This window comes from Macrosteles quadrilineatus, unplaced genomic scaffold, assembly GCF_028750875.1.
Source record: "Macrosteles quadrilineatus isolate MER2022 unplaced genomic scaffold, UCM_ALF_1.0 Scaffold_8__2_contigs__length_117827958, whole genome shotgun sequence".
Lineage (NCBI taxonomy): Eukaryota > Metazoa > Arthropoda > Insecta > Hemiptera > Cicadellidae > Macrosteles > Macrosteles quadrilineatus.
In genome coordinates this window covers 39,923,079-39,939,291 of record NW_026542601.1, presented here as the reverse complement: position 1 = coordinate 39,939,291, position 16,213 = coordinate 39,923,079, and the positions used below count along the sequence as shown (strand labels likewise).

General features: G+C 34.7%; 2 protein-coding genes across 2 annotated transcripts in view; one reads left to right on the top strand and one right to left on the bottom strand.

Moving 5' to 3' along the window:
* Window positions 1-1,046: 1,046 nt before the first annotated feature.
* Window positions 1,047-14,096, top strand: LOC128999631 (long-chain fatty acid transport protein 1-like). The gene is made up of 12 exons (XM_054426227.1): window positions 1,047-1,250; window positions 4,796-4,946; window positions 5,873-6,110; window positions 6,840-7,062; window positions 7,652-7,853; window positions 8,272-8,464; window positions 9,858-10,004; window positions 11,100-11,237; window positions 11,679-11,745; window positions 12,304-12,394; window positions 13,230-13,403; window positions 13,716-14,096. Exons 1-12 carry the CDS (start codon window positions 1,102-1,104, stop codon window positions 13,845-13,847), a joined length of 1,905 nt encoding a protein of 634 aa, XP_054282202.1. The 5' UTR covers window positions 1,047-1,101; the 3' UTR covers window positions 13,848-14,096.
* A 678-nt stretch (window positions 14,097-14,774) lies between these two features.
* Window positions 14,775-16,213, bottom strand: part of LOC128999630 (golgin subfamily A member 1-like) — a 42,648-nt gene continuing 41,209 nt past the window's right edge. The window contains exon 12 of the mRNA XM_054426226.1: window positions 14,775-15,101. Coding sequence (XP_054282201.1) covers window positions 14,961-15,101 — 141 coding nt within the window. The 3' untranslated portion in view covers window positions 14,775-14,960. The remainder of the gene's footprint in view (window positions 15,102-16,213) is intronic.

Below are 16,213 nucleotides of genomic sequence, written 5' to 3'. Positions count from 1 at the left end.
CCTGAAAGTTATGTGGAACTAACTCAAGGGAAAAACCCAACCAATTTAGCTTGTAATCCAATTGGTACCTATAGTCAATGTAACATTAAATTAACATTAAAATTGGTACTCCTCGCTGCTAACATAAGGAGTCGTTTGAACACAATCAAAGAAAGTTAAATATTTGTTTCAAATCAGTGTAAATAGTTACTTAAATGCTTCAGTTTACCAAATTTGTTGACAAAATACAAACTTGCAATAATTTCTCTTTCATTGAATTAGTTTCAGTTTTGTCTGTAATTACAATGAGCAAATACAACCTCAGCATTAAACAGACAAATAGTCATCAATTTACTTAATTAATTTTATTTTTACAGTTTTCGTGACCAAGCATTTTCCTAAAATTGTTTTGAATTGTTAACATTAGCCATGGTTTTATTAAAATAATTCTTGTCTTCATAAAATACAAGCAAAATAAAAAGCTTCCCACATACTGAGGTGACATCTCTAGGTAATAAGAGCTTTTATTTTGTAAAAGATTAGATAAAAATAAGTTTTAAAAGTGATAATAATTTGTGCACATCCACAAAAACCAATTGGTCCTTTTTGGATTATAGGTGGATTGCTAAGGACACAATTAATTATTCATAAATTAAAAGTGTGTTTCCCATTCCTGTAAAACGTTAATTGCCATTTTAAAATTTGTTCTACAAAAAAATGAATTAAGTAAAAAAAAAAAAAAAAAACATTAACAACAAACAACTTGGCAACAAATTGATTTATATATGAATTTTACTATATTGCTAAAAGTTTTGATTAAACAATTTTGAATTTATTTTTTAAATGATCTCTGCAAGCAAGTCATTATTATGCATATTTTATCAAACAAATTTTAAAATCTGAACAAAGTAAATCGCATACATCAATAATTAAAAGGAAATTTTCCTGAAAAGTATTTAAGGGTACAATGTTTATCTGGGCTTGAAATGATAAGGAAAGTGGATTCAAAATGAAATGTTTATTGGAACAGGATGATAAGAGAGTCAAAGCAAAGTTCATAGTTCATCCAAGCCAGGCTAAAACCAGCAGTATGCTTAGGGCATTGCTAGTGACCCCCACACAATGGAGTCTTATGTGGTTATTATTTTGTTAGGATTATTCTTTAGTGTTTTCCAATGGCAGGCTTCCCTATGTGTTTGTGTTGCATCCCTGGCTGTGTTTTACTGGAGGAAAATATACATCGTTTTGAAAACGCTACCAAGAGATTTAAGGTAAAATATAAAAATATATTTTTGTTACAAGCAATAATAGATTTAAGGTAAAATATATTTTTGTTACAAGAAATATTATTAAATTTTCAATAGACAAAGTGTTTTTGCAAGGAAGTAAATACACAAAGTGATGCATTGAAAACAAATTGCAAACATTTGAGGAAATCAAACTTAACCTTAACTTTTTTTACAGATTAATCTCAAGACGAAAATAGATTTGATTAAAGGTTTGTTTTCGCAAGCTGCAAAAAATTACTTGATAAGAGAATGTTTGTTCTTAAACATCACGTTAATTATTACGTTTTACAAGTTTAATTTTTTAAGTTAACCTTGCAGGAGTTCAATTAAAAATTACTTTAACTTGTAAAAATAGAGTGTAGAAAGCATTTTCCCCCCAGAACCCCTAGTAAAAAACTGTTTCAAAACTTTCAAGTTCTAACTTTTTACGATCACTATATTTTGGAAATAGCATGCTGGGTCCATAGAAACCTCTCCACTTTTTGGGAGACTCAAACTCAACATAATTACAATACCAGAAAAAAGAATATTATCAAACCTGTAGCTCATAATCTATATAAATAAAATTAGAGTTTTGTCTGTACATTGCTTAGAATAATGAACTTTTTGGTTATTTTTACATTTCATAGGTCAGAGAAACCGAATCAAACCTTATCTCAATTTCTGTCTGTCTGTCTGTCTGTCTGTCTGTCTGTCTATCTGTCATTCTCTTGGTAACGCTAAAATACGCACTTTATTACAACTACTCCTCAATAACTATAGCACTGTCCCGCCTGAAACTTATTTTCCAAATACTATACATATATGAGATGGTTTTAGACGTATTTCATCGAATATGAGACAGTTAGATATTTAACAGTAAACCCTTGAAAATCAAGTTTTTGTCGATTTTTGACGTGGAATTTCTGGAAGCCCATGTTAACCTTATGAGAAATGAAATTATTGAATCTTAACAGCTGTTTCAATTAAACAAGTTGGTTCTGTTCTGTGATGTTCAATAGCATTAAAGTTACAAGGATTACCAACAGGGTGCAGCACTAGCACTATTATTTCTTTTACATTTATGACAACAGCTAATTTGCAACCTGGAGGCGAGTGAGCGTAGCGAACGAGCTAACCTGAAGGCAAGTGAGCGTAGCGAACGAGCTAACCTGAAGGAAAGTGAGCGCAGCGAACGAGCTCCAACATACAGGTGAGTGAGCGTAGCGAACGAACTTCAACCAGGACGTGATTGAGCCATGCAAACGAGATCAGATAGTAAAAATAAAAGTAAGCCTACCGTTATAGGATCGACCGGCAGACACAGAGGTAATTTAACCTTTTATTGATTGTCATACCGATCCGGAACAACAAAAAACAACATAAAATGAAGCTATGTATAATAGTTTGGCCAGCATATCTTAAAATATGCAAACCAACTGCTGTTCGTTATATAAGAAGGTTTCAACTGAATATTATAAGATCCCCGTGCGTAGAACGGGTACACAGCTAGTTTACAAATATTTCAGTTATCACCACAATACATTGGTCCAAAAATCTTAAATAACTTACAAAGAAGTTTAATTACTCTATAAAATCCCTCTATTAGACTTTCTTTAAAATATGGCTCAAGACTAAAATTTTTTTGCGTATTTTAACCCAAATATGAGTGCGGGATGAGTGGCACGATCTTGTAGTCTTGTCTTGTCAGTGACTAAGTCTGACATGTTCCTTAGACACAGCTGTTAATTAATAGCCCATTCAGCCATTGACAACTAAGGTACAGTAGTTTATAGTGGAATCCAAATCACATTTTTTCCTTTTAAATTAACCAATTATTCTAATTATGCGAATAGCCATAGTACTCACTTCTGCGGACGTTAATCCACACTAGGGAGCATCGCATCCACAGTGCATGCCTATATATCCACAATAATTCGTGACTTCCTAGTATAGTACAGGCGCTAGGTGCAGATGAGTATGCAAGAAAAGAGTCAGAGATTTTGACTTTTGATTTTGGTAATAGGGGCCTAGGTGAGTGTAAAAACCCATGTTGTCGCCTCCAGGGGTGGTCGACAACATAGGGGTGGGGGCGCAAAATTGTGAAAAACGTTAATCAGAAAACCGCTTTTAACTCCCTTGTTATTGAACGCAAGTAAAAGATTCATTTAAATTGACTTTTTATTTTATTAATGGGGGCCTAGGTGAGTGTAAAAACCCATGTCGTCGCCTCCAGGGGTGGTCGACAACATAGGGGTGGGGGCGCAAAATTGCAAAAAACGTTAATCAGAAAACCGCTTTTAACTCCCTTGTTATTGAATGTAAGTAAAAGATTCTTTTAAATTGACTTTTTATAAGTAATGGGGGCCTAGGTGAGTGTAAAACCCGTGTTGTTGCCTCCAGGGGTGGTCGACAACTTAGGGGTGGGGGTGCATGTGCATATACCATACTGCCGCATATGTAACTGACTCAGGTATACAAATGTTTTAGCACTTCTAGAGGTGCTAGGGAGTTGAAATTTGGCAAACTTCTTGGTCTTGGGCCCAAACCCTTGGGAAAATTCTGAAAAATTACATTTTCAAATTTTAACCCCCCCAAAATCTTAAATTAATTCTTTGTATTAAACTTAGTTTACTTTAAATTCTATTCATTTAATGTTTTTTCGTAACTTTACTCCTTGACCCCCAAAAATTAGGTTTAATGTCAAAATTTGAAAGGTTTTTACCACTTTTACGAGCCCCATGTTATTCTTAAGACTTTGGTATGCTCATTTGATTCGTTTAGAAACGTGCTAGAGACTTGAAATTTTGTAGTATTGTAGTATGGGATCCTAAATTAACGTTAAAGTTCCCAAAAAACCCCCTTTTTAAAATTTTAACCCGACCAAAAATCCAAAATGGTGGACGTCTAAAAACAAAAAAAAACAAGTTTTTTTTTAAACGCCTATGACTTAAAAAGGGTAAGAGCTAGAAAATATTTGAAAGAATTTTATGATCAGGAATAAAGTTTTCTACAAAACCTTGCTAAATGATTTCCGAAAATCACACCCCTTCACCCAAAAAAAAAAAAAACGCCCTACTTTCAAAAAATTGGTAAATTTTGTTCAATTTTTTAATGGTTTTTTACTAATTTTTCCTAACTAATTCATTTAATTTTTTTAAAATTATTAATGCTTTGTACTCTCCTTAGTTAACATTAAATTTTAAATCATTACATATTTTTTTGTTGCTCTTTCACCCCTAAAATGTAAGATTAATGTCAAAATTTGAAAGATTCTAACACCGTTACGAGGCTATAACAGTTTCCCATGTTATTCTTATGGGGAATCTTGAAAGTGACTTACTTCAGTGTTAGTTTCTTAACCATTTAGAAACGTTATAGAGACTTGAAACTTAATTAAAAATATTTCAGAAGCAAAACTCAAATCAAGGGAGATGTTCTAGATATAATGACAAAAATGTCAGTGAGAAATTCTCTTTTCACAAGGTAGCAGTATAACAATAACAACCATTTATCAATAATTTACGATTTGTAATTTTTCATTCCAGGTTGTTATACAGAGTCCACTTGATGGTGAGAAGAACAGTTTCTTGTAAGAAGAGAAACATTTCCGTGGTAGACGCATTTTATAAACAGCTTAGAACTAAACCAAGCAAACCTTGCTACTATTTTGAGGATCAAATATGGACTTATGAGGATGTGAGTATTAATAACTATGTATCCTATGATTTTTTCTGAAGAGGCTGGACAGTTCTTTTAATGTTTGGTACTCTTTGTTTTTACCTTTGGAGTGTTCATGAGACTTATTAAGCAAATCACAGGGTGACCCTGTATAGTACGAGAATAAGCTATAATGATAAATTTTAGTTGTAGCATCCTAAATCTATACGTTTCTTTTAATATAACTACACCTTTCAGATTTAATCGTCGGTACAGTGTCGTCCATCTTTTTTGTACACCTCCGGAACTATACCCTAATGCTGCACTACGGCTCGTCAGCTATACCCCCAATACTGATATGCCATCCCCAGGAGTCGTACTAACTACTGCAAGTCAAATTTGCCGCTGTTGATCGCGCTAAATGTTTAAATAAATTCATTCCGGGAACTTTTTTACTGTTATATGTACTAGGGAGAGGAAGTAAAAATGATTATCAAAAATGGTTAATAGTGATGTTTCAGTACCGTACCACATGTTTTTAAAATTTGTAAAATACAAATCTTACTAAACAATAAATTAATACATATTCATCTGTAGCTATACTGAAGGCCCCACTAGAAAAACAAGCCAAGCTGGCAGCACAACACTATGTCACAGTGGGGTGGATAGTTGTACTAAAAGTTTACTGTTAAATCTGTTAATCCATAAATCTGACAAACAACCTGCTTATTTACCTAAAACATATGGGATATGGCAGTGAATCTGTCCAAAAGTGTGACGTCATGAACCCCACAGCATAACCTGTTTTTCTAGTGGGGCCTTCACCTACTACACAAACAAGATGTGATTTGGTATTTAACATAGCTTAAGAAAAATTAGTGTGTATGTCTGAGTGCTTGAGTTATATGGAAATGGCTGTTTAAATTAAAGACCATTTTAACACTCATCTCACTTCCTCTTGTCAGGTTGAAGACTACAGCAATGAAGTGGCGAACGTTTTCAACGAGGCAGGCTTTGCCAAAGGAGATGTTGTGGCCGTCATGATGCACAACTGTCCAGAGTACGTCTGTACTTGGCTCGGGTTGGCCAAACTGGGAGTCATCTCGGCTCTCATCAACACTAATTTGAAACTCGGTGTTTTAGCTCACTGCATAAACAATAGCAATGCCAAAGCCATCATCTTCAGCAACAAGTTTACATCAGGTAATGAAATCCGATTGTAATTTATTATTAGATACATCTCACAGTTCGAACGGAGCTGGTGAAATAGGTGACATTGTATTCTCCAAAGAATGGTGTTGTTTGGTAGTTGATAAAATAATTTGACACTTTGTTTAGTTGTGGTTTTATATGTTTGGACACATTTTTTACAAGAATGAGTCAGAATATTACAATAGGCTACGACTCTGAATTACTGCAAGTGTTCACAATCAAACGTGGTTAATTCTATGACACCACACAATTTTCCCAATAACTATGGTAGTATAGCTACATTTTTGCTGGTATGTTTTCCTAGTAGTATTGCAAATTGGCTCAGTAAAATTAACGTGATCTATTGAATCAAAAAGTGCAATAGTCATGCGTATAAGGAGTGGGCCTGGTAGTAAATATAAAAAAAAAACATTACATTTTTTCCATTCAAGATGGTGTTACTCAAAATTGTCTAATAGTTTTCAAACCAATTTTGAAATTCAATCAGAAGATGCACAACAAACTTCCATGAACATTATCTTTGTACCATTGAACCATCACTACTGGTGCTTAAACTTTATCAATCTATAAAAACTAAAAGATATTTCAAGCTTGAAATCGTACAGTCAAAATCCTTAGAGGGTTTTAAATATTGATGATAACAGGGTGAACCTAAGTTGGTTCAGGCTTTTTAACATTTTCAAGATGTGAATAGTTAAAATTTTCACTATTCTGTTGTAGTGATAACGGAGGCCAAAGACCTGTTGGAAGGAGAAGTAAAGTTTTACCAAGTAGGAGACACAGTGCCTGGCGAGAACATTCTTGACCTCAGTAAGATGATGACGTTGTCTTCTCGTAAACCTCCGAACACCACTTACAAACCCGGCTACGACGATCAGCTGCTCTACATATTCACATCAGGGACCACGGGAAAACCAAAGGCAGCACGATTCCCTAATTCCAGGTGTGATTTCTTAAATCATTACAAGCATGTCTCTTTGGTGAGAAGTGCATTAATTCTTGATTCTACAATTATTTTCTAAATTCTCTGTGGAATTTAACAATATAGGCCTATGAAACAATTAGAAGTTAATTGGAAGAGGTTTTGTTGAGGTAATTTGTGTTCCAAACTAAAAAAATCATACAATTGGTAGTTTAGAAGTAATTTAAATTTCTTGAATTAAAGAGAGGTTACCTGCTAGACCTTACAAGAATAATTATACATTACAATTTTCATGTCAAAATTTTAGCCTAGTTATTTAATAAATACCACCACCGCAGCCAACCTGCAGACTAAGTAAATTTCCATTCTCCTAATATTATTTTTACTAAAATATTTTCCATGTACAAGTAAGATTTATTCCATATTTAAATAACATAAGATTTTACGAGTACTTCCTACTTCAATATCCTCAGTTAAAGGTAAAATACGTAATTTACCAGAGCTATACTAGGTTTTGAGCAACAATTAAACTACATATATAATTTTCTTGGACCATTAAAAAAAACTCAATTCAAAACTTGTATTAATTAATTGTAAAATTTTTCCCTAGGTTTATTCTGATCAGTAACGCGGCCCGCACCCTAGTTGGAGTGAAGGAAGATGATGTCATATACGACCCCCTCCCACTCTACCACGTCGCAGGAGGAGCGTTAGGCGTCGGTCCTGCGTTGATCTACGGAGCCCCTGCTGTACTTAGGGCCAAGTTCTCTGCATCTGGCTACTTTGAGGACTGCATCAAATATAAATGCACCGTAAGTTGGGGGAAACATTTTATTTACTTCGTTTTGTTTCTGTATTGTATGTGCAGTGGTGGTGCTATAACGATTCACCCCTGAAATTTTGTGGATAGGTCCCCAATGAGAGAAGTTTGTACAGTTTGAGGTAACTGACAGGACTCCTACAGTCTAGTTTCATTAATTAACTGCTTCACTGCTACAAACACAACAATATTCTACTAACACTGTAGACTAAAAGTTTAATAATCTCAACATATAAAACTTTAAAGCCCTCGCTCACTGACTGACTCATTCATCACTAATTCTCCAAATTCCTGACTATCTTGATGGCTGAAATTTGGTATACTTTTGTGTTTATTGTGCTATTGTACCCCAAATCTTTTTTTAAATAATAAATAATCAGTAATTTATAACCTTGTCTGTTTACTTGTAGGTTGGACAGTACATTGGAGAAATGTGTCGGTATCTCCTGGCATCTAAGGTTCGTCCTGAAGATCGTCAACACAAGGTACGACTTATGATGGGCAATGGAATGCAAGCATCGATTTGGAAGCGGTTTGTGGAGCGATTTGGGGTACAGAATATCGTAGAGTTGTACGGTGCCACTGAAGGAAACGTAAATCTGGGTAAGTGATGGATACGATTTTTGTTTTAATTTTAATTAAAACAGTTTTAGGTAGGAGAGGCATTAGCCAAAAATCTTAATCAAAGTAAATACAATGAAACCTGCTTGAATATATGAATTTTGTAACTTTAAAATAGGTTGTGATGAAGATAGATTAAATTAATATCTTTGTGGAAACCTATTTAGTAAATTCTTTGATCAAGGCACTATGTTTCATAACTGAAATTGATTGGTGATTGGCAGGATTCGTGCAGAAGTCCTGTGTTCTAAACACCAGATTAGCCAATACAGAGTTATAAATACACTTTTTACTTTAGTCTATTTATAAAATGTAAGTCATTATGCTAACCATCATTGTATGTTTCTAAATTACATGCTTTTAGGCGAGGTGTTATTCATTTGTAAAGATTATTCGTGGGCTCCACTCACCTTTATTTTTTGTCTAGATATACAAACATGTTATCGTCCAGGGCATCCAATTCCAAGATTTTGCAGAGCTCACAAAAACGTCCCGCTTCCTCAGGGTTGGTCAAATCTATTTTTCCCCGCACGGTGGTTAAACGCCTGACCAAGTTCAGCTGATCCAGCAGTCGTGGTTAGGCGTTCAACCAACGTGCGGGAAAAAATTAGTTTCAACCAACCTCGGAAGTGGGATGTTTTACGAGTTCCGCGAAACATCGGACTTGATGCCCTGGAAAATAACGTGTTTGTATATATGTGGGTTTGTGTGTTTGATGAGTCCTGGACAAATAAAGGTGAGTGAAGCCCAGAAATAATCTTCATCATTGTATGGCGAAGATTTGTTGGTGCGGCTAAATACCACCTCCGATATAAATGGTCCTGGGAGTAAGTAAGTCTATAGTGTATCTATAGATTTAGACCACGCACTGGATTAAAAGAGATTTAAGGCTCTGATGCCTAATTTCTTTTTCTTACTGCGTTTAAGAACAAACCAAAATTACCCTACTTATATTTCAATTGCATTGTAGTAAGATTAAAAGAGCTATTTTAACATGACACGTGAAAAAGATAGCTCAGGATAGAACAGGAATTTTTTATTCATGCAGGATGACAAGGATTTTGTCATGTTAAAGCAGGGAAAACAGGATTTTTTTGGTCATGTGGCTATATTGTTAAGTCAATGGGTGTTTTCACGATTACTAGAAAAATACCCGGTATGGATCAAAAACATCAACAAATGACGTTTTTGGCCCGAAAATAAACATTATTTAACATTGGTTAAATGGAACTGCTAAAACATATGTTCAATGCTATATTAGTATAGGATTCGGGCCAACAACGTCATTTTGTTTATGTTTATGATCCATCCCGGGTATTTTTCTAGTAATCGTGGGTGTTTTACAATGAGAGTTAAAGTCAGGTTCCCATTGCAGGTAACCTCAATGGTAAGATTGGTGCTATTGGAGCTATTCCACAATGTCTTCCCAAATTCATGATTCCGATGGCCATCATTAGAGTGGACGAGGAAAGCAGCCAGCCAATCAGGGACAAGAATGGACTTTGCATTTGGTGCAAACCAGGTAATTTATTTTGGAAAATAGTTTTATAAATGTGACAAGATAAAAAAATATCTTTGCTAACAGTATGTGAAATTAAAATATTTTCAAGCTTCAACCCTTACTTAATCGAAAAATAAAACATCCGCTAGCCTTTAAGATTTTAAAATCTGATACTAGATTAAAAACTTCTGTATGTTTTTTGGGTCCCTTGAATCTGATTGTTGTATAAACGCAAATGTTTGTAAGTACATTCCTATGGGGGAAGTTAATAACTTCTGGAGATAAGCAAGATTTTGATATCTTAATTTGTTGAATGATTATATGAAGTGCAAGAGACTCTTACAAAAACAAGTCATGCACTACAGAGGGATTTTGCTCTTTATAGTCAACTGTTACATATTTTCAAGCAGTATAGTACTGTAACACGATACCTCCTTAACTGCAATGTCCTCAAGAGCAAAGCTGAATCTAGGTCTTGGCAGGTTTATTAATTTTTTCATCACTCAGTACAAAAAAATAAAGTAGCTCATTTCCGTAAAGCTGAGCCATCCAAAAATCGGTGATTTCCAGCCTATCAAAACCTAGCCCTATATTTGCCATTGATTTTGCCTGTCTCCTAAACATTACTTTTCCTCACTCAAACAAACACAGTTCTCGCTTAGCGCAACAAAAGCACTAATGTAATCTATGGATTATTTTATTTTTATAAATATTTTTCCAACAGTTGACTTTTAAATAAATAGCAAACCTATACTATGACGATTTAAACATAATTACTTGACTGGAATAATATATTTTATTGTTTTAAACAAAGAAGCTTTGTGTGATTTTTGCACGTGGACAAAAGTATCGTTCACTATTCATCACGAAAGATCCATCCCGGGGCTAAATAGATGTTTCCATGCTCGGCTTTGCCTTGCTCATAAATCCCTATCTTCCCCCAAAATAGACTACTTTCGGAACTATTAGTGAAATGTACTATTTTGGCTTTATAGGTGCTTGCTAAGAAAATATTTGTATTGCAGTCCTTGTGTCATTACTTGGTTGTATTTATAAATTAAACATCCGTGCAAAGAATAGAATACAGCTGGTTAAAGTGTGAATTTTACCTTACAGGTGAAACGGGAATGTTTGTTGGAACGATTAGACAGAACGATCCTACCAGACAATACCACGGATATGTGAATCAAGATGAATCCAAGAGAAAAGTCATTTACGATGTTTTGAAGAAGGGTGACCAGGCTTTCCTGTCAGGTGAGGCAACCATCTCATATATCTTTGTTTCCAATCAAAATGAATCAGTTTAGAAAATGTTTAACACAAAATGTTTTTTTTGGAAGTTTGTAGTCCTGATACAAATTTTTTCAGCTGACAATATAAAGTTTAAAACTGTTGGCAATACTGTGATTTAGAATGTATTATAGGTAAGAATGACCTGAGAAAATACTACTAAAGTATACCACATGCAAATTAAATGGTCCAATGAGAATTTGTGCAATAATGCTCTATTAGCATGTGATCGGAGCAACATATTTGTCCATTTGAAGTTGTCTAACATAATAGATTGCAACATGAAAATTAATTTTGATGATAACATAACATAACATGGGAGTAACATTTTTGGGACGATAAATAGCTTTTTTTCAGAAGCTAGAGATAAACCAAACTCTGTTGGTAATGTTTTGTTATTTGCAGGAGATTTGGTGATGATGGATGAAGAAGGTTACATTTATTTCAAGGACCGTACTGGAGATACTTTTAGGTAATGTAAATGGAAACATTTTCCATCACTCCTTGCAGAAAGTAGACATCAAATAAAGTAATTGTTTCCGAGGATCTAATATAGAGCAAGGTAAATATCAGATCAGCTGATTTTCACTTGCTCTGAATTTACTTCATCTTACACTCAATCAGTTCTCCATTTGCCCACTATGCATGCAAATGTTTGTTTACAATTTGTTCATCTTATTGAAATCAGCAGTATTTTACTGTTTAACAACAAATGTGAACAGAAATAATGCTAGTTTTGCTGTATTTTAGCTTGTAGTACGCAAAATATGACGCCCCTGTTTTTTGCTTTAACTCAAGAAACTTGAGCATGCACCAAAAAATGTTACTTTCCGTACTATGACTTTATATCTACACAGATGTGTAGATATAAAGGCAATGATACTAGTGTAATGAAATAAACTATTTACTGTTCAGCTCATTATTTTGTATAAATGAGCCAGGTAGCCTTCACACTGATAGTTGATGGATAAATTCAAAATATCCAGAGGTTAAAATGTAAAAAGTAAAATAAAATGTCTTTTCATTACAGATGGAAAGGAGAGAACGTGTCCACTTCTGAAGTAGAGTCTGTTGTCAGTTCCATTGTTGGGTTGAAAGAATGCACAGTTTACGGAGTACAGGTGAGTGAAAACTATTTTAATTTTTCAAAAAGGGAAACCACAAAGAGCCTTGCTTACAGCATAATTGCTTTTATTTGGCAGTTCAATAAAAAGATGCAATTTTAAAATCCCAGGTAAAAATTAGAGTTAGAGGCTAGCCTTTTCACAAGAACCTTAACTGTTGGTAGATGCCATATCTCCTGTGTTTTAAAACATACTAGCCCAAGGTATTGAAAAAAAAATAAATTAGGAAGTGGCCAAGTGCCAGTAGTTGTAAAGGCGGAGGAGAAAGTTATCACTCTCTAGCACTTTGAGTTTTTATATGCCACGCTAAATGGCCCAAGAGATAATTGCGCCCTCCATCCTTTCTCATCAAGGAATTTTTCTCTTCCTTGCACTACCAACAAACCTAAAACCTCTTGCGCCCCTGGGTCCAGGTTACTGTGTGTATACTAGAAGCAGCTGAAGAAAATCTTCTCTTAACTTTCACCTATCCATAATTCTGATGTTCTATCACAACCTAGTTTTAAGCCTGGGTGTGATTGCTGGGATCAGGTTCTTGCTGTGACAAGGCGGTTCCTCAAGATAAAAACATGTATTGCCTTCTTGTCCACACATCGTAGTGAAACTGTCCAAGGAAAAAAAATTATTTCCCGTGTCATGTACTAATGAAAATACTAAACCCCATGTGTGACTGAATATTTAGACCCCTAAGGACACAAGGAAGTTCTTTTCACCGAGTTCAAAGAGATGGTTGTACTTATGACTTGGTAATTGACACACTGCTTTTTCAAAAGTAGGCTACATTGTAGTTTAGTAGCAATATTGTGAAGACCGGTCTCTTTGCTTGTGCCAGGTGGGTGATCTAGAGGGTAGAGCGGGCATGATGGCTGTGGAGGAAGGTGATGAACCACTCGACCTGCCAGGACTTGCCGAAGGGTTGGACCGAGCGTTGCCTACTTACGCCCGCCCTGTGTTCCTGCGACTAGCCCAAGTCCTGCCTCACACTGGTACATTCAAACTAAAGAAGGTGAGATATGAAAATAATACTTTGTGACTTTAAAGAGTAATCAGTTATGTGACTGGGAGCGGGGTTGAAAATGGGTGTTTTTATCATGGTATTGTATGAGACATTATGGGTTGTGAGGATTATGCTAGATAATGGGAGTTGTCCAAGCACCCCCTGGCTTTGCCTACAGAATGTAATAGAGCAGACAACAACATGGATCTCATACCAACATGTTTGTATTTATAGAGTTCAGAAAACAACAGTTGATTAATTTAAAAAATAAGGTCTCATAACATAAAAAAACTGAAGATAAATAACCTGTTTTGTTCACAGATTGATCTACAGAAGGAAGGTTTCAATCCTTCCACAATCTCGGATAAACTCTATCTCCGTCAGTATCTGAGCTTCACTCGCCTTACTCCTGAGCTTTATGAGGACGTAATCACCGGAAAAATCAAAATTTAGGAGCACTACTACTGTACCTGCATCGTCTGTCATACAACCAAGAAACAGACGTGTCAATCAACAGTGGATTCAAAATACAGAATTTAAGGAAATGAACAAATACAGAAGTAAAACCATAAATGATGAAAGTGTCAAAGAAATTGTACTGTACAATATGCTCTAACTCAACTCTTGATTTTTATCTGAAAACTTGTGTAAATTATCTTCTAGATAGTTGTGTAATGTGTACATTAAATGTAAATTGTTAAATGTTTTACTTTTACTTGGAACAAACCATGTTGTTTTGTTACTTTGATTGTTTGCTGTTTTGTTTACATCTAGAGTGATGCTGTCGGTTTAGTGAAAATACCAAACAACACGTTTTAGGTTACACTAGGTTAAATCCAAGCATTGGTCAAAATGGGAAACACTGCAACAGCTGATTGTAGTTGTATCTTTCAGTGTTGCCAACCTATTTCCAAGCGTACACGGATTACTTGCATAATAAAAGCACACTGTTTTGTGTTGTTTGGTTGGAATACTGGTGTGCAACAACGTAAAAACTGTGCGGTAAAGTAAGTAAATGCAGCAATTAGCAGCTTTCTGTAATATAATCATAATATAATCAGTAATATAATCAGTGCAAGGAAGCCCACTTTATCAAGACTGTAGGAAAACAATATTTTTTTATAAAAATTTAAATTTGCAATTTTGTCTGTTGCAATTTTGTACGTTTTTGGACCTTAGGCTTCGATACCTTTGGTTTGGCTTCGATACCTTATTGCTCCAATAACAGTTTTTTTTAGATATTCAACTATTTGGCCTGTTGTAATTGCATTAGTGAAATAATAATTAGTGTATAATAAACTGGGGAAATATTACAACCTCCCCTCTTAACTGATACAGTTGAGATTGAAACATTATTAAGGTAATTAAATCAACACAAAACAAAGAAGAATTGAATTTAATTTTACCTAGCTTCAAATAATATTTGGCATCTTTACAGCTGTGATAAATTAGCAAATAACACTATGATAAACATTAAAGCAATACAAAAACAATTAAAGTTGTATATACAAGTTATCTATTGCCTCTTGGAGACTGGAATTTTACATGACTAAAGTTAGAACATTATCAGCTGGCTGGATGCAGCCTTGAGAGTCGAGGCCGTGAGCCGAACCAGGACTTGCGCCACTCTAGCGTCTCGCGCAGAAGACGCTCTTCCTCCGCTGAAAACCTCAACAATGTGGCCACCGCACGCGTCAAGTGTTGTGCCTGCAATGGAATACACAGTTAGAATATTCCATGTATGGTTAATAATATAACAAAGGAAACTTAAATAAATGCAGAGGGAGATTTCAATGCATGATAAAGACAAAGCATGATCCTGGCACAAGTAACAGAAAGGTTTGCTGTATTACTACAGTCATTTAAATATTTAAGCAAGGCTGATAGAATTTTTAACAAAACAAGGTGTGTGTTGGGAGGAACCTCTATTTGGAGACAGGTTCCTTAACAAAATATTCTTTTGTTTAAAAAAATCTTTTTCCAACACGTTGGCCGCACATGATGAATAATCTCATCACCGTTAGCACTTTCTAGTGGCGCGCAACAAGTATACATGTCAAAGCGCCATTAAAAACTATTGTTCCAGTTTTGCTTGCCACTTGTTGTGCCAGTTTTATAGTTCAATCCGGTAAAGTTCATTTTCAGATCTGACTATTTTATCGGTCATGGGGACTGTTTAAGATGTATTGTAGTGTGGGGTTTAGGCTTGGATTTAGAGACATGGAATAGAATAACAATGACTGTAGTGTAGTATTGTGGAAGGAACTTAACATCAAAATTGTGCTTGACCCTTTTTTTGCAGTATTTTTTATGATGAATCCGGGTACATCGCACCTGCTTTTTCCCTGCTACACACCATAAAGCTTTCTATAGACTTTTCATTAACTTAGGCCTACAAAATTCCTATGGCTATTAAGTTAGTCCACATTGAACTTGAAGTCATTTCTTTCTTAATAAAGATAATTCCTAATTTGTGTTTTATTTCTGTCTAATAAGGTAAGTTTTTATCTTAATCTTATAATATGAATCATTTTAAGAATAAATAGATTTGATAAGTTACAATATAAAATTTATTAATGAAATACAAATATAAGATAAGTTATTGGTTGAATTAGCTACAGGGTAAGTTAACAATGGTAAATTTTCAAAATGGTGGGGGTTCCAAAGTGGATGATATTATTCTAGGCTTATATTGGGTTGGTTTCTTCTGAAGTACTAATTAATATTTAAATAGGCTATGAGCTCTTAATCTCAGGGAGGGGTGGTCGTGCCGGTTCGAATGATATATTAGGCTTCTTTAAAATGCAAATAATTTAATT

Bases quoted from the DNA above. Each gene is read 5' to 3' on its own strand.
- LOC128999631 (XM_054426227.1), top strand. From the start codon at position 1,102: ATGGAGTCTTATGTGGTTATTATTTTGTTAGGATTATTCTTTAGTGTT. The intron at 6,111-6,839 runs GTAATGAAATCC...ATTCTGTTGTAG, and splicing joins CAGCAACAAGTTTACATCAG to TGATAACGGAGGCCAAAGAC. The intron at 7,854-8,271 runs GTAAGTTGGGGG...GTTTACTTGTAG, and splicing joins GCATCAAATATAAATGCACC to GTTGGACAGTACATTGGAGA.